The sequence below is a fragment of the Triticum aestivum genome, chromosome 2D (genome assembly GCF_018294505.1).
Source record: "Triticum aestivum cultivar Chinese Spring chromosome 2D, IWGSC CS RefSeq v2.1, whole genome shotgun sequence".
NCBI lineage: Eukaryota > Viridiplantae > Streptophyta > Magnoliopsida > Poales > Poaceae > Triticum > Triticum aestivum.
In genome coordinates this window covers 348397839-348417024 of record NC_057799.1, presented here as the reverse complement: position 1 = coordinate 348417024, position 19186 = coordinate 348397839, and the positions used below count along the sequence as shown (strand labels likewise).

General features: G+C 48.1%; 1 protein-coding gene across 1 annotated transcript in view; it reads left to right on the top strand.

The window, feature by feature from the left end:
• The first annotated feature begins 8429 nt into the window (after positions 1-8429).
• The window catches only part of LOC123053091 (phospholipid-transporting ATPase 2), a 36017-nt gene continuing 25260 nt past the window's right edge, over positions 8430-19186 (top strand). The window contains exons 1-4 of the mRNA XM_044476485.1: positions 8430-8725; positions 9205-9379; positions 9601-9814; positions 10751-10867. Of these exons, the coding sequence (XP_044332420.1) occupies positions 9258-9379; positions 9601-9814; positions 10751-10867 (453 nt within the window). The 5' untranslated portion in view covers positions 8430-8725; positions 9205-9257. The remainder of the gene's footprint in view (positions 8726-9204; positions 9380-9600; positions 9815-10750; positions 10868-19186) is intronic.

The window sequence follows — 19186 nt, the reverse complement described above, 5'->3', positions numbered from 1 at the left end:
GGAGAACAAACGAAGAGATTTGTGACGCCCCCGATTTGACCGTACACTAATCATGCACGCAAATGTGTACGATCAAGATCAGGGACTCACGGGAAGATATCACAACACAACTCTACAACATAAATAAGTCATACAAGCATCATAATACAAGCCAGGGGCCTCGAGGGCTCGAATACAAGTGCTCGATCATAGAAGAGTCAGCGGAAGCAACAATATCTGAGTATAGACATAAGTTAAACAAGTTTGCCTTAAGAAGGCTAGCACAAAAGTAGCAACGATCGAAAAGGCCGTTTTGTTTGAATGAGGACGACTCCATTGCTAAGGTTCTTACTGCAACTGACCCTTCCATGATTTTAAGTCTACCTCTCTTGACCCAGGCGAGAGAAGAAATCAAAGAGATCCAAGAGGGGTTGCCACAAAACCGGCTGGCCGCCGGTAACTGTGATGTCTGGGAATGCTTGCTCGGGCGTTTTTCGTCCAAGAAGTTCTATAATCACTGCTACAAACAGGTTGTGGCAGATGAGGCGTTTGGATGGCTCTGGAAAGCTAAAAGCCCGATCAAGTTCAAGATGTTTGGGTGGCTACTCCTAGTTGATCGTCTGAATACCAGGAATATGCTCAAACGCAGGCACTTTGTTGTCGTGGGGGGCAACTATGGATGCATGTTCTGTCAAAACCCTCCAGAGGAAACGGTGGAACATCTGTTCTTCAATTGCCCCTTTAGTCAACACTGTTGGGATGTAGTTGGAGTGACATGGCCGATAGCTGACAACAGACTGGCTCTTTTGCATGGAGGTAGGGGTAATTGGAGACAACCTCTCTTCATGGATATCTTTCTCTTGGCTGCTTGGAGTCTGTGGATGGAGAGAAACAATCAACACTTTAGAGGGATTCAGCACTCCCATGGAGCATGGCTAGCTAGATTCAAACATCTCTTGGAGCTGCTATCACATAACTGCCGGGAGGATCTTCATCCTTTCCTGTCTAATTACATTGTAAACTTGGGTCGCTAAGACCATGGATAGCTAGCATGGCCGGGGGGCCACAAAACCCTTTGTAACACCTATGTAATTGTTCCTTTGTGAGTAATACAAAGTCAGTGGGAGCCTCTCCCACTGTCGTTCTCCCTAAAAAACGATCGAAAAGGCAAGGCCTCCTGCTTGGGACCTCCTAACTACTCCTCGAAGCCGAACTCCATGTAGAATCATCCTCGGGATCTCTAGCTCCTGGACTCCAGCATCTGGTTGCGGCAATCCGGTATAGAAAAGGGGAAAAGAGGGAGAAAAGCAACCGTGAGTACTCATCCAAAGTACTCGCAAGCAAGGAGCTACACTACATATGCATGGGTATATGTGTAAAGGGCCATATCAGTGGACTGAACTGCAGAATGCCAGAATAAAAGGGGGATAGCTAGTCCTGTCGAAGACTACGCTTCTGGACATCTCCATCTTGCAGCATGTAGAAGAGAGTAGATTGAAGTCCTCCAAGTAGCATCGCATAGCATAATCCTACCCGGCGATCCCCTCCTCGTCGCCCTGTTAGAGAGCGATCACCGGGTTGTATCTGGCACTTGGAAGGGTGTATTTTATTCAGTATCCGGTTCTAGTTGTCATAAGGTCAAGGTACAACTCCGGGTCGTCCTTTTACCGAGGGACACGGCTATTCGAATAGATAAACTTCCCTGCAGGGGTGCACCACATAACCCAACACGCTCGATCCCATTTGGCCGGACACATTTTTCTGGGTCATGCCCGGCCTCGTAAGATCAACACGTCGCAACCCCACCTAGGCTCAACAGAGAGGTCAGCACGCCGGTCTAAACCTATGCGCACAGGGGTCTGGGCCCATCGCCCTATGCACACCTGCACGTTGCGTACGCGGCCGGAAGCAGACCTAGCCCCCTTAATACAAGCGCGAGCTTACGGTCCAATGCGGCGCGCGCCACTTAGTTGCTGACGTCAAAAGAGCTTCGGCTGATACCACGACGTCGGGATACCCATAACTACTCCCACGTAGATGGTTAGTGCGTATAGACCAAATGGCCAGACTCAGATCAAATACCAAGATCTCGTTAAGCGTGTTAAGTAACCGCGAACGCCGACCAGGGCCAGGCCCACCTCTCACCTAGGTGGTCTCAACCTGCCCTGTCGCCCCGCCATAAAGTAACAGTCGGGTGCCGTCAGGAACCCAGGCCCACCTCTACCGGGATGGAGCCACCTGTCCTTTCAGCCCCCTCATCAGAATCACTTGCGGGTACTCAACGAGCCGACCCGACTTTAGTCACCACATGTGTCATGTATATAATGTATATAGTATATACCCGTGATCACCTCCCGAAGTGATCACGGCCCAGTAGTATAGCATGGCAGACGGACAAGAGTGTAGGGCCACTGATGGAACACTAGCATCCTATACTAAGCAGTAGGATAGCAGGTAAGGGTAACAATTGTAGTAACAAAGACAGGCTATGCATCAGGATAGGATTAACGGAAAGCAGTAACATGCTACACTACTCTAATGCAAGCAGTATAGAGAAGAATAGGCGATATCTGGTGATCAAGGGGGGGGGCTTGCCTGGTTGCTCTGGCAAGTAGGAGGGGTCGTCAACTCCGTAGTCGAACTGGGCAGCAGCAGTGTCGGTCTCGTAGTCTACCGGAGAGAAGAGGGGGAAGAAACAGTAAATACAATGCAAACATAAACATGACGATGCGTGACATGACAATGAGCAGTGCGAGGTGTGTCCTAACGCGACAGTAGGTGGTACCGGCGAAGGGGGGGAACATCCGGAAAAGTATCCCCGGTGTTTCGCGTTTTCGGACAGATGGACCGGAGGGGGAAAGTTGCGAGTTCGATAGGTTAGGGAGGTGTGGTGGACGAACGGACTGCGTATCCGGATTCGTCTCGTCGTTCTGGGCAACTTTCATGTAGAAAGTATTTTCATCTGAGCTACGGTTTATTTTATATGATTTTCTAAAGTTTTAAATCATTTTAGAATTTATTTAATTAATTTAATTCAACATTATCCAGAATAGTATTTGCTGACGTCATCATGACGTCAGCACGACATCAGCAGCCAACAGAGGTGTTGACTGGGTCGCTGACGTGTGGGTCCCACTGGTCATTGACTTAGTTAACTAAACAGGTTTAGTTAAATTAATTAAAGTGATTAGGTTAATTTATTAGTCTTATTTAGATTAATTAACAGGATTAATTAATTAATTCAATTATTTTAATTTTTTTTATTCATTTCATTTTTTTAACGTTCTTGGCTGCGGGCCCCGGCTGTCATTGGCCAATGGGCCACTGGAACGGGCGCGCTGGTTCGGGCAGAACCGGGTGACGGGCGCCAGCCCATCGGGGCTCTTGCCAAGGGCAGCAGCAGGGCGCCGACGGCAAAGGGCGGCGCTAGGCGAGGCCGCGACCGGTGCGAGGAGTAGGGCAGGCGCGGCGGTTGCCGAGGTCGGGCGCGGGTGGAGGGGGCCGCGGACGGCCGTGGCGGAGCGGCAAGCACGCATCGGGGCGGCGGGGGTCGCGCAGGCGCAGGTGGGCGCACGCGGGGTGCAGCGGGACGATGGTGGTCGTGTGCGAGCGACGTAGAGGCTGGGGCGCGAGGCACCCGTGGGCGCGGCCTGCGGTGCGGGTGGCCGCGGAGGGGTCTGCGCGGGCGAGGACTTGGCGCGGGCGGGGCGCGGGTGAGCGCGCACCAGCGCGGTGTACGACGAAGCGCGACCGGAGCGAGGTGAACCGGACGGGGCGGCAGGGGCGCGTGTGCAAGGGAGGCACAGAGGAGGAGAGGGGGAGGTTCGCTCACCCCCGTTGCAGGGGTACTCTGGCGAGGCTCGATGCAGCCGACGAGGTAGCGGTGGGGAGGCGAGGCGACGGCGGCGGGCCACGTCGGGGATGTGCGCCGGCGCCGGGGGGAGGGGGGGCAGGGCGTCGATTGCCCCCGGCCGGATCCACGCAGAAGGGAGGGTTGAGGAGGCGGGCGATGCGGGGCAGCACCGGGCGGCGTCGGCGAGGTGGCGGCGTGGTCAGCGCGGCGGGGTGGCCTAGCGAGCGGCGACGAGGCGCCTGCGCCCGATCCAGAACGAGGGGAGGCAGAGGGGGAGTGGGGGCGAGCGACGTGGGAGTGGGTGGACCGATCTAGGTCACCGGGGGAGTGGGGTGGGTTGTAGGCGCGGTTGGGCCGGGGGAGGGAGTTGGGTCGGCCTGGCTGGGCCATGGCCCAGTTGGGCCGAGCGGGAGTTCTTTCTATTTTTTGGTTTTTGTTGTTTTTTTTAATTATTTCTTTTCTATTATATTTTGTTCCTCCTATTATTTTAGTTTTATAAAATGCCAAATGAGCACCTAAATTAGTATTACTAATTAGTCCACTGCCACAATTAACTTGGCACCTAAAATAAAATACTTTGTAAGTTTTTTAGTATTTAAAGTATTTAAATAATAGTTTTGCTACTGTTTTATTACCATTTGAATATTTGAACATTTTATAAAAGTGTGGTTCTCCACCATAATTACCTGCGCATTATTTGACACAACCCGAACATTTTAGTTTTAAAGTTTGAAAACTTTTGTTTGTTTGCCTTTTATTAAATTTTGAATTTGAATTGGTTTTTGAACTAACGCGTGATTATCAACACTAACAGAGGTGACGTGGCATCATCAACGTAGGTTTACTGTAGCATAATTATCCGGGCGTCACAAGATTATTGTATGGTACGAAACCACCTCAAAGTTATTCTTTCTGATCGATCTATTCGGCTATTCCTATAAGTGTCACAAACAGCCCTAGAGTTCATACTAAAATAACACCTTAAGATACATATCAACCAAAACCTTAATGTCACCTAGATACTCCAATGTCACCACAAGTATCCGCGGGTTTGATTATACGACATGCTTCACACAATCTCAGATTCATCTATTCAAACCAACACAAAGAACTTCAAAGAGTGCCCCAAAGTTTCTACCGGAGAGTCAAGACGAAAACGTGTGCCAACCCCTATGCATAAGTTCACAAGGTCACAGAACCCGCAAGTTGATCACCAAAACATACATCAAGTTGATCACGTGAATATCCCATTGTCACCATAGATAAGCACATGCAAGACATACATCAAGTGTTCTCAAATCCTTAAAGACTCAATCTGATAAGATAACTTCAAAGGGAAAACTCAATCCATTACAAGAAGGTAGAGGGGTAGAGGGGGGAGAAACATCATAAGATCCAACTATAATAGCAAAGATCGCAGTACATCAAGATCGTGCCAAATCAAGAACACGAGAGAAAGAGAGAGAGATCAAACACATAGCTATTGGTACATACCCTCAGCCCCCGAGGGTGAACTACTCCCTCCTCATCATGGAGAGCACCGGGATGATGAAGATGGCCATCGGTGATGATTCCCCCCTCCAACAGGGTGCCGGAATAGGGTCCCGATTGGTTTTTGGTGGCTACAAAGGCTTGCGGCGGAACTCCCGATCTAGGTTTATTTCTGGGGGTTTCTATATTTATAGGAATTTTTGGCATCGAGAACAAGTCAGGGGGTCCACGAGGAGCCCACAAGGACGGAGGGCGCGCCCAGGGGGGGTAGGGCGCGCCCTCCACCCGTGTGGAGGCCTCGTGGCTCTTCTGGCCCAACTCTTTTGCTTCGTGAGCTTCTTTTGGTCCATAAAAAATCGCCGTAATTTTTTAGCTCATTTGGACTTCGTTTGATATTCCTTTTCTGCGAAACTCAAAATCAAGGAAAAACAGAAACTGGCACTGGGCTCTAGGTTAATAGGTTAGTCCCAAAAATCATATAAAATAACATATAAATGCACATTAAACATCCAAGATGGATAATATAATAGCATGGAACAATAAAAAATTATAGATACGTTGGAGACGTATCAACATGTACTAAGGGTAGGGTAACAGGCCTGACCTACAGACCCTACCCTAGGACACCACACACCTTACACTGGGCCCCAGGGCCAAACCAGCATTCAAATACTCTGCAACCTGACGGTCACTGGAAGTCACTAATCACTCGGAAGATAGCACTCCACTCGACCGGACCACTTCACTTGGAGAACCTGTCAACACTCGGATAGAGAAGACCAGGAGGCTCCCCGGGATCATAACGGTCAGGACGTGCGTCTGCCCTCATCAAATGTATTTAGTGCGCCCATTACCAGTAACTGGCGCCCTTAAACTCCTCCTTAAACCCTTGGTAACGACAACATTCATGGGCGAGGGCGAACTCTATATAAGCCTCCCCCTGCTCCGTGACAAGGGTTCACATCTTCTGTAAACCATACACTGCATCAAAACAGCTCTAGAGCACCGAGACGTAGGGCTATTACCTACACATGAGGGGCCTGAACTCGTAAATCCGAGTGTAACAACTGCACCCTAGCTAGGCTCTGCCCTCTAATTCGTACCCCTATACACTATTGTCAGACTTACACCCATGACAGTCGCGCCGCCGCTCCGGTTAATGGCGGTTTAACGCCGCAACCCACCACTTTCCGTGCCATAATGGTGGGTCTTTGCTCAATTCTGAGAACTTTTATTTTCGCACAAAAAACAACACCATGATAATTCTGCTGAAAACAGCAAGTGTCCTATAGCGAGTGTCCTATACCCCGTGCTACTACTATTAATTTCAAAAAAAAAATCTCGACCCCGTGCGTGCTGTCAATGGCGGCAATGGTTCGATCTAGCGACGACAGGGGTCGCCGAAGGCGCAGACGGGTAGTGGCAGACTAGATCCGGCGGTGGCTGTCGGAGCCCGGATCCAGGGCAGAGTAAGGCGGCGGTGTGGGGCTCCTCTTCGCGGCCAAGGCAGAGAGCTCCTGGTCGTCCATGGCGACGACTTGCACGAGCATGGACATGGGAGGGTGAGTCAAACCAGAGGAAGATAGAGAAAAAGAGAAATGAGGGGGAGAGGGAGGAGATGGAGGGAGCAGCGGGGATGATCGCCGGTGGTGAGGTGCTCCGGCGTGGCGGCATGGAGACGCAGGGGAAGACCGACGAGCTCCTGGACGCCGGCGGCGCGAGGCGGAGGCCTCCTTCGGCGCCATGGAGGAGGAGGCGCGCATGGGCAGGAGCCCCATGGGAGAGCCTATGGAGAGAGGAGGGATTCGGGGGGAGATGGGAGATTTCAGGGCTGTTAAAAAACCTTGTACTTAGTAGCAACGCGGGGTTTATACCCCTCGCTACTACTATGGCCTGTCCGAGGGGCACGATGGAGACCACTCAGTAGCAGCGTGGGTTTATAACCCGCGCTACTGCTATCAACTTAGTAGTAGCGCGGGGTTTATTCCCCTTGCTACTACTATGCACCAAAAACCTCGGGTTCCACGGGGTAAATCCATTAAAAAGGGACAGGATGTCCCGAGGGGTATGGTGGAGACCACTTAGTAGCAGCGTGGGTTTACGCCCCGCGCTACTACTATCAACTTAGTAGTAGAGGGGTGTAGACCCCATACTACTACTAATTAGCAGCAGCGCGGCCCATATACCCCTCGCTACTGCTAAGCATCTATCTATAATGTATTTTCTAGTAGTGGAGCTTGGAACATTCCAAATGCTCTCTCCACATCCTTCCTAGCCGCCTCTTGCATTATTGTAAAGCGGTTTTGTTCGTTACCTTCAGGATCAGATACGGTCTTCACAAATGCCGCCCACTGAGAATATATACCATCGGTAAGGTAGCACCCCATGGTGTAGTTGTTTCCGTTGATGGTGTAGTTGCATGGTGAAGCTTCCCCATCATAATGTTTCTTGAACAAAGGAGATCGTTGGAGCATAATGATGCCATTATATGAATCTGGCATGCCAAAGAGAGCATGTCAGATCTATGAGTTCTTCGATGCCACTGCTTCAAGCTTGATAATGACTTCTTTAAAATCGGACCCTAGCGATGAGTCAAACAACAAGCGCTGTACGTATCATATCTGCCCTAGATATGAACCGATTATAAGAAGTGCCGGTCAGTTCAAACGTTTGGATCGAATACTCCCTCCGTCTGATGAAAAGTGTACATATAGAAATTTTAGGATAAATTATGAAGTGGAGTAAAAAATGCATTGAAAAGATGCAAGCCACCATCCCTCTCCTCTTTAATTATCCAACCCCAATGAGCTAAGTTCATGTAGAAATTAAGAAAACCAAGTGTAGAATGTTATTGGTCTTGATCACCGTGTTATGAGAGAAAATCATTTTTTCTCCTTTAAAAGTGTATTGAGAAGATAGAAGTACACTTTTTTCTGGACAAATTCAAAAGGCAAACGTACACTTTTCATCGGACGAAGGAAGTAGAGCGTTCAATTGGACATCAATTTTTTGTCCGGACGCAGCCCTCCGGGGCTTTTGGGGTCCGGTTGTAGACACAGGGGCGGAACCGCGGAAGGGCATATGCTGATACCCCGTTATTTTTCTTCCATTTCGTTTTTTCTTCCTTGAGGCGCCGCCTTTCTCTAGAGACTCCGGAGTCTCGAGACTCGAGGGCACCAACGGCGTCTTCTCCGAGAGCCAAAGCTCCCGATTCCTTGACCCACCGACACCCCCTGCCACCCGCACCCGCAACCCTCGTCTCGGCCACCCCTGACTCCTCTTCCCTAAGATTCCGCGATCCGCTAGGACGCAGGTTTGAAGAGGGCACCCCCAGCCGCCGCCGCGGCCGCCGAGCACCGGACGACGACGTTCGCGGGCACGCGAAGTGGAATGCGATGTGTGGTGAGCATATCCCGTCAATTTGATACCCATTATTCAGGATTGGGATAGTAGGATTCCATTCTTAAGAGCATCTGTGGGGCATCGCGTACTAATCTGTATCTGTAGCAATTTGTTTTCACTTTTTCTGCTCCTTATGAGGCTGCGCAGTTCTATATAGCAAATCTCAAACCAATGTGTGTGTGTATGCATAGTTTGTTTCCATAGTAGCATCCATATATGGCTGTATGTTTTAGATTTCTTAGCAGTTGCGTGCTGCCTTCTTTAGGTAAGAAGAGCCGAGAAGCAGCACGTAGATACATGATTAGCCACTGCCACGAGGATTTGCAAGATTCATCTTCTCTTGAATTAAGCTGGATTTAAAATTTCAGGAAACACATAAAAATGCATTCTCAAACGCAAGCATATCTTACAATTTGGTACTTGTACTGTCGTTATCATATCCCTTTTTATGTTCATATTTGACTGTCTCTTTCTGTCAGAGTGATCAATGTGCAGTGCATTAAATGGCACGGAAGTGACATCTAGCTGAAAAATGCAACGTTTTGTATATATCAACGATGAGTCCTGCCGGGATTCCTACCGTGACAATCGGGTTTCCAATACCAAATACACCTTGTGGAATTTTCTCCCTAAGAATTTATTGGAACAATTCAGGTCAGGTTCTCAGTTATTTTATACTGTTTTGGTATTTTTGCACACTCTACCATTCAAGTTAGGTACTCTGACCTGCAACGTACATGAGACCCATCATCTTTTTTAGCACTTTGTCAAAAACCCGACAAAACCATCCTGTTTCCTTTTCTAGTGAATTTATTCCGTCACTATTTCTGCATTAAATTACATTTCTTCCATGTTCACTTCTCTAAATATTTCAGGCGTTTCATGAATCAGTATTTTCTGCTAATCGCCTGCCTTCAGTTGTGGCCCACTATTACTCCTGTAAGTCCTGCAACTACATGGGGCCCGCTTGCCATAATCTTCATTGTTTCTGCTTCAAAAGAGGCTTGGGATGATTACAATAGGTATCTTTCCGACAAGAAAGTAAATGAAAGGAGAATCTGGGTGGTAAAGGATGGCATCCGTAGACAGGTTTTCCCCCCTTTCTCTACCAACATTTATTCAACATCCTCCTTAGCCTGTTACAAGTTGTGTCAATATTTGCGTTCATCATCACTTCTGTTTGTCAGCCATAATCTGATATCAATTGTTCAGTTTGGCAGTCGGCACCACAAATTGTTTCAAAGTATAAAGCCTAAAGCTTGAAGTTTCTTGCACTCACTTGTAATTTGCTTAGCTATTGCTTGTGCTGGAACTTGTATGTCCATCTGTGTACTGTAAAGACCTAACAGTGCATTGTTACGTGTGCCTTATGGATCATCGATATCAGCGAGAGTGAACGGATTATAGGAGTTGTCACTTGTCAGTGTATCTTTCATGTTTGGCTAAATGGATGAAGTTGTATTTCTTAGGAAAATTTAACTCTGGGACACTGCAAAAGTATGATGTTTGCTGAGGACACTGAACAATTGATTATTTTGTAATCAACATTTCAGAATCAATAATCATGGTCATTTGACAGAACATGCCATGTCCCTTGAAAAACAGATACTATTCTGAGATTTAGGAGAGAGCAGGGATGAGGAAAAATCTTATTTGTCAAATACTCTAATCAAAGGCTTAATAGTTGATTATAGATGGTCGAATTATCAGATTTGATGGCTAATTGTTAGGAGTTCTTTCAATATTTGGACGTATCGAACTGAATAAGATCTAAGATTGACATCCTACACATCTTCTCTTCACTAGATTTGGAACCAACAATATTTTACTGGGCCTTCTATAGTAAATGACCATATTTTTTTGTAGAGTCTTCAGTGAATTGTTGATTTTAGATTGACGTTCAGCAACCACCACACATTTGTGTTGTCGTAGAACAATTCTGCCTATTTCAAATGGTTCTACTTAGGGCTACTTGGGTTTAGATTGATGAATATTTGATTGTACAATACTAATTTGTATTTTCAGATCAAAGCAAGGGGGATACATGTCGGAAATATAGTGTGGCTCCATGAGAATGATGAGATCCCATGTGATCTTGTTCTCATTGGAACTTCTGATCCTCAAGGCATCTGTTATGTTGAGGTAAATGATTCTACTAACAAACATTAGATAATATGTTTATTTGGTATTCCTGCTACATGATATGTGTGATAGGACTCACTTGGGTGGCCATGGCCTTGCTTAGGTGCATATTAAATTCATCTGAAATGCCTTGACATGTCAATTCAACAGGATATGCTGGAGGTCATATTTGTCTAATGAATGTTGATTCTGATGCTACCCTTCTGATGGCCCGATTATTACATTTTAATGTTTGCAGAATCTGAAATCTGAACATCGAAATTCTCTTTTCCCAGTTTATAAAACCAAGTTTCCTAATATGTGATGAGAAATTTTAGTGACTATACAGTAATAATATTTGGAAACAGGAAGGTGAAAAATGCAAGCTGGTAGTAGTGAGCATTTTTATTTTTGTAGACACTCTGCTAGTACGAGTTAATTAACAAATTTATGGAGTTATATGGCATGGTTGTTTAACCTAGAAGAAATTAACCTTCAGAATCCTTTTAGTAGTTGGCTTGGCTAGAAGGTAAACCAATTACTGGGATATTGGAATTAAGCTGAGTATTGGGGACCAGGAATTGTGCCTCTCAGTAATACCAGTTGTTTGGATCATAATGAAATCGGAATAGCATTTGGGACCCACCTCCATGGATTTTGGTTGACAACTAGGAATCCTGCCCAGTACCAAGCTCAGGTCCTTCGAATTGCATGGAAATGTTTGCCCTCACAGTTCTCGACTCTGATGATACCAAATCGCCCCCATCAATACATCGTTTTTGCAAGATTCCGTTGACCTGCTGTGTCGCCGTCGCTGGTGAAATCCACTTGTGTCGTCCTGTTCTGCCATATGGCCGGATCACCTCCTGTTCTTTACATCCTGTTGTTTGGCCCCATGGCAGTGCTGCCTGCTGTGGTCTGTCCCGTTGCAGGCTTTGCCTCTTATGTTCTACCCCATCTCAGGCACCACCTTCTGCCCTCCTGTGTTATACCCTGTCGCAGGCACCGCTTCCACTTCCTTATCTGTGCGGGCGCAGTTGTTTGTGCAGAGCCATGAACTGTGACCACTACAAATCTGGGCCTTGCTGAATATGTTAACTAATAACAACCACTTCTCCGGAGCCATGTAAAAAGTGTTTTGTAATCATAAATATATATCTAAGTAGATTCCACACCTTGAACTCAAGCATATATCTGTAGCTAAACCAGTATAAAGGCACAAGTTATCTGAGCCATCCGAAATCTTTGATCCTATCTCATAATCATCCATCCAGTGGTTGTGGACAATGCCATATCTCCCTTAGCCACTCGTATGCTTATAGGCTCTTCATTTTACTTATCATCTCCTAGTTAATTACTATCTAATTTCATTTGTCGTGCTTACAATTTTGTTTCTATTTTATATTTTTGTATATGAAATTCATTTATTTGCTCTCAAGATGTGCATGTTATCTGATTCTTTTTCTTGAATGTTATCTGAAACTTCTTGAATCAATGTTTTCAAGTTAACATGGAACTCTACAATCATTTCTATATGTGGGCTTAAAATTTTCCTGTGCTTGCAATACGCTATCCTGCACATGCAGTGTAGATCCCTCGCAGGATATAATGTAACAACTGAACTAACCACTGACAGATGGTTGAAGAATGATATAAGGCTGAAAAAACAACTCTTCCAAAATTCTTGCGGATGATTATTAATTTTGTCCAAATTAAACATGTTGTTGATGAAACATAGGAAAGGGTACGAGGCGGTGAAACTGGAGGGAGATAGCGAAACAGAGGCAGTGTTTGAGAGATTTTAATTTTCACAGTTAAAACAAAACAAAAATACTGAACATGAGGTTATCTGGTCGTTTTGTAGTGATGATTAATGGACTAAGGCTGTGTTTGGTTGAGCTGTAGATTCTGAAAAAGCTGTTGTGGAATAGCTGCTGTAGAAAAGCTGATGTGAAAATGCTGCTGTGGAAAAGCTGGAAGCTGTTTGGTAAAACAGCTGTGAAATTGTAGATTTGACCGTGAATTTTCTATATTGCCCATGGGGCATGTAACACCCATGATGCGGCTATATCTCCCACGTGTCGAGGCACGACTTAGAGGCATAACCGCATTGCAGGTATTGTCGCAAGAAGGGTCATCTTCACACAATCCCATGTAATGAACAAGAATGGGATAAAGAGAGTTGGCTTACAATCGTCATTTCACACAATACATAAATTAATTCATACATCAACCAAAATACACACATAGACCGACTACAGTCAAATCCAAAAGAAAAGAAGATAACCCCAAATGCTAGTTCCCCGATCGTCCCAACTGGGCTCCACTACTGATCATCAGGAAACAAAACATAGTAATGACCAAGTTCCTCGTCGAACTCCCACTTGAGCTCGGTTGTGTCACCTGCACTGGTATCGTCGGCACCTGCAATTGTTTTGGTAGAATCTGTGAGTCACGAGGACTCAGCAATCTCACACCCGCGAGATCAAGAGTATTTAAGCTTATAGGAAAGGATGGGGTAATGAGGTGGAACTGCAGCAAGCACTAAGCATATGGTGGCTAACATACGCAAATGAGAGCGAGAAGAGAAGCAACGCAACGGTCGCGAAGCTAGAGGTGATCAAGAAGTGATCCTGAAACTGCTTACGTTCATACATAACCCAAGCCGTGTTCACTTCCCGGACTCCGCCGAAAAGAGACCATCACGGCTACACACACGGTTGATGTATTTTAATTAAGTCAAGTGTCAAGTTCTCTACAACCGGACATTAACAAATTTCCATCTGCCTCATAACCGCGGGCACGACTTCCGAAAGATAATACCCTGCAGGGGTGTCCCAACTTAGCCCATTATAAGCTCTCACGGTCAACGAAGGATATTCCTTCTCCCGGGAAGACCCGATCAGTCTCGGAATCCCGGTTTACAAGACATTTCGACAATGGTAAAACAAGACCAGCAAAGCCGCCCGAATGTGCCGACAAATCCTGATAGGAGCTGCACATATCTCGTTCTCAGGGCACACCGGATGAACACTACGTACAACTAAAACCAGCCCTCGAGCTTCCCCGAGGTGGCGCTGCAAGTGGCTCTAGTTTGTGTTAGGAATAAGCAACTTGTATTCCCATGAGGCCATAGGCCGATATATATACATGTACAGGTGTGGAACATATGCAGGAAATCCCTTATACAACGGGATAAATACAAAGGGGTACATGACCTATATTATAACTCTAACACCCCCCCTCAAACTCATGGTGGAGGAACAACACTGAGTTTGGAGAGATAAAAGCCATGTTGTGCTCTAGTCTGGGCCTTCGTCAGGAAATCCGCCAACTGTAACTCGGAAGGCACATACTGAAGAGCAATAACCTGATCCTGCACAGCAGCGCGCACATAGAAAGCATCAACACCAATATGCTTGGTGAGCTCATGCTTCACAGGATCGCGCGCAATGCTAATAGCACCTGTACTGTCAGATAAGAGCAGAGTCGGTGTAGTGACAGAAACACCAAAATCCTGAAGTAACCACCGTAACCAAGTCACCTCTGCCGTCAAAAGAGCCATGGCTCGCAACTCAGCCTCAGCACTCGAACGGGAAACTGCAATCTGTTTCTTCGTCTTCCAGGCAATGAGAGAACCGCCAAGAAAAACACAGTAAGCAGAAAGTGAACGGCGATCAGAAGGATCACTAGCCCACCGCATCCGAATAGGCCTGAAGCTGTAAAGAACTGGAGCTAGGAAAGAATAGACGGCGAGAGATCGTGCCCCGAAGATATCGGAGAACACGAAGGAGATGACTATAGTGAATCGATGTGGGAGCAGAGACAAACTGACTCGGAATATGAACCGGATAAGAGATGTCCGGACGAGTGACAACTAGATAGACAAGACTGCCAACGAGATGACGATAACGCGTCGGGTCAGGGAGAGGATCACCATCAGTAGCACGGAGGTGAACATTGAGCTCCATAGGAGTCTCAACAATGCGCTCGTCAGTAAGAGCAGCACGAGCAAGAAGATCCTGGATATACTTTTCCTGGGATATAAAAAAGCCATCAGAGGTAGAAGAGACTTCAATCCCAAGAAAGTAGCGAAGAGGTCCAAGATCAGACATAAGAAACTGCTCACTAAGACGGGCCTTTACAAAGGCAATATACTCGGGGTCATCCCCAGTGATGACCATGTCATCAACATAGAGAAGAAGAAGAGTCCGGCCACGAGGAGAAAGGTGAATAAACAATGCTGGATCATGAGCACTTGCTGAAAAACCAGCAGTAGTGACCACAGAGGCAAAACGCTCAAACCAGGCGCGAGGGGCTTGCTTAAGGCCATAGAGAGAGCGACGAAGACGACATACCATGCCATCAGGAACAGAATACCCAGGTGGTGGCTGCATGTACACCTCCTCACGCAGCTCACCATTAAGAAAGGCATTCTTAACATCAAGCTGAGATATAGACCAGTGGCGTGCAGAGGCAACGGCAAGAAGTGTACGAATAGTGGTCATATGGGCCACAGGAGCAAAAGTCTCGTCATAATCACGACCATGCTCCTGCTGAAAACCACGAGCCACGAGACGAGCTTTGTGACGCTCAAGAGAACCATCAGAGCGAGTCTTAACCTTGTAGACCCACTTACAAGTGATGGGACGGACTCCGGGAGGAAGAGAAACAAGATCCCAGGTACCAGTGCGTTCAAGAGCAGCAATCTCCTCTGCCATCGCAAACTGCCATTCAGGATGAACAACAGCCTGACAGTAAGAAGTCGGCTCAAGAACAGCAGCACCAGCGGTGGGAAATCCAAAGCGATCAATAGGCGGACGAGGACGAGAATGCAAGCCATAAGTAGGCTGAGAGGAAGAGGACGACTCATCCAAGGAAGCATCCACAGGTCGTGAACGACGAGTGTAATGCTGAGGAAAAGATGGAACAATAGAAGGAGGAATTGCCAAGGTAGAATCGGGGGGTGGCGACGAAGAAGTCACCGGAGATGAAGGTGTAGAATCCGGTGACATGCTAGGTGAGGAGACCGGGGAAGATGGTGGCTGCAAATCGACGAGGGGTGGAGAAGCAGAGGGAGTGGAACGAATAGGCACAGGCGCGACGGGGGTGATAGGTGAGTCAGGAAAAGTGAGGAAAGAGATATCCTCCACTGAAAAAATCGAGGAAGATGGGCGTGGGTAGAAAGGACGAGACTCATCAAAAGTCACGTCTCGAGAGATACGCATCCGACGACCGATAGGATCCCAACAACGATAGCCCTTATGCTCATCACTGTAGCCTAAGAAGACACACTCAACAGACCGAGCGGTCAGTTTGGTGCGTTCGCGAGGGGCAAGAAGAACATAGCAAACACAACCAAACAAGCGAAGCATCGAATAATCGGGAGAACTATCAAAAAGACGCTCAAAAGGAACACCACCCTGCAAAGCAGCGGACGGCTGAAGGTTGATGAGATAGGCGGAAGTGGAGATAGCCTCGGCCCAAAAATGAGGCGGAAGAGAGGCGGCGATCATCATCGCACGAGCCGTCTCAAGAAGGTGACGATGCTTGCGCTCAGACACGCCATTCTGAGCATGAGCACCAGGACAAGAGAACTGGGCAAGAGTACCCTGCTCAGCAAGGACACCACGCAACATCTTAGAGATATACTCGCCAGCGGAGTCAGCACGAAAAACACGAATGGGTGAAGAGAACTGAGTATGAACCATGGCAGCAAAACGCTTATAAATAGACAACACCTCACTATGAGAAGTCATGAAATAAAGCCATGTGTAACGAGAAAAATCATCGATGAAAATAATATAGTATTTATGACCACCTTTCGAAGCGAAAGGAGCCGGACCCCATACATCAGAATGGACTAAATCGAAAGGACGCTTAGACACTGACTCACTATGTGAATATGGTAACTGAATCTGCTTGCCAAGACGACAACCCTGACACTCTAAAGAGACATCTCCTGAGACAGACCCCAGAAGACCTCGACGAACTAAAGACGATAACCGAGAACCACACAGATGACCAAGTCGATGATGCCACTGCTTGAAGGAACCAGTAACAGAGGCGACAGCAGCGGAGGGACTGGCGATGGTGGTGGCAGTGGAAGGAACATGAAGCCAGTCCAACTCCCAAAGACCCTGAGAATCACGGCGGCGAGGGCCAGCCCCAACCAGAGTGTGCGTGCGACGATCCTGGACAGAACAAGAGTCAACGTCAAGGATGACACGACAACCAGAATCAGTAAGTTGACCGGCAGAAAACAGATTCATGGTAAGTCGAGGAACATGAGCAACATCAGGAACAGAATAAGGAGTGGAAAGATGGCCTCTACTAGCAACAGAAAGTGGAGTACCATCAGCAGTGAAGACATGAACAGGAGAATCCAGCGATCGAAGAGAGGACAAAGTGGAAGAATGAGAAGACATACGAAAAGAAGCTCCAGAGTCCAGAACCCATGGGGATGTACCTGACTGTGTAGAGGGCGGGTGCTCAGTGCGGGAAGCATCAGTCACAGAACCAGCAGTACCCGTCGAGGAAGAACCTGAAGCCGCGAGCAGACGCTTAAGTCTCAGAATATCCTGCTCGGTCAAAGCAATGGCTGAAGCTGGCGAGGGAGATGACGAAGTCCCTGAGGAGGATGATCGCGCCTTGCGCAGGTGTTTCCGCTTTGTGTAGCACTGGGACTCAATATGACCATCATTGTTGCAGTAGTCATAATGTGGACGGGGGCGACCTGAGCCTCCAGAAGGAGTGGGCAAGAGCGGCGGAGCACTCGAGCGAGAATGGGGCGGTGCAGCAGGTGGAGTGGAAGAAGCCCGAGTAGCGAGCACAGAGGGAACCTCCAGCAAACCAGCACCACGTAAGCGAGTCTCCTCAGCACGAATCTCTGAAAGCGCCTCCATGAGAGAAATACGGCCACGAGCAAACAACTGAGCACGCCGGGGTTCAAACTCCTTACGGAGCCGAGACAGGAACTCATAGACGCGATGAAACTCCAAATTGGCCTGGACAGCCTGGCAGCAGGGGCAAGTACGACAACCAGCACTGCGGAGAGAATCAAGCTGGCGCCAGATAGCAGAACTCTGTGCATAAAAGTCATCAACAGTAGAGTCACCCTACTGAAGAGCATGCTCCTGGCGAACCACAGAAAGGTACAAGGCATCACCAGAGGGCTCATAGCGCTGACGAGACAGGTCCACATCTGGAAGACAGTAGGAAGACCCAGAAACTCATAAGCAAACTGAGGCAGAACACTAGCAGTGAGAACAGCTGCAGCACGAGCATCATCATCAAGCCACTGGGTGTAAACAGACAAAGCACCATGATACGTCTGAAGAGCCTCCTCATAAGCCAAAACCCTCTCATCATAGGCACGATCAGCAGCCTCATCAGCAAGCTTAGCCGCATCCTTGGCGGCCTGATTAGCATCCGTAGGAAGAACCAGTGGAGTCGGCGGAGTAGGGGCCACCGGAGGAACCGGACGTGGCGGACAGCAGACCTCGCCAGAAAGAACACCCCAGAGACGGATGCCACGCATGTGAATGCGCATGAAGCCAGCGAACTCGGTGTAGTTAGTACCATCAAAGATCACCGGACAGCGAGGGACAGAAACATAGCCCGATGCAGCAGACATGTTTTTTTTTAATCTGCGCGAGGGAAAGCGGAGACGAGAAGGAGTCGCACGGCGGTTCCACGAACGGCGGCCGCGGGAAGTGGAGCTGGGGCTCACGAGGAGCCGCACACTGAGCGGATGCTGCCGCCGCCCTCGCGTGACTGCGTGCGCCTTGAAGGTCCGCAGGTAACGGGAGCCCGACGGATACCGGCGGCCGCAGTATGTGGAGGAAGGAGAGCGCAGCAACGGCGCCTGGCGGGAGTGGCGGACGTGGCTGGGAGGACCGGCGCGACCGCGTTCCGCCCTGGCACCTGGGAGCAGGAGGCGCAGCAGCGGCGCCGAGGCGAGAGTGGCGGACGGCGTGGAGCAGCCGGAGAGAGAAAACGCGGCGGCGGCGGGATGGGATCGTAGCACGAGTTGCGCGTGCGAAAAAAGAAACCTAAAGCTCTAATACCATGTTAGGAATAAGCAACTTGTATTCCCATGAGGCCATAGGCCGATATATATACATGTACAGGTGTGGAACATATGCAGGAAACCCCTTATACAACGGGATAAATACAAAGGGGTACATGACCTATATTATAACTCTAACAGTTTGGACCAGCACTCGGAGGAGCACCGGACTCCGCCGAAAAGAGACCATCACGGCTACACACACGGTTGATGTATTTTAATTAAGTCAAGTGTCAAGTTCTCTACAACCGGACATTAACAAATTCCCA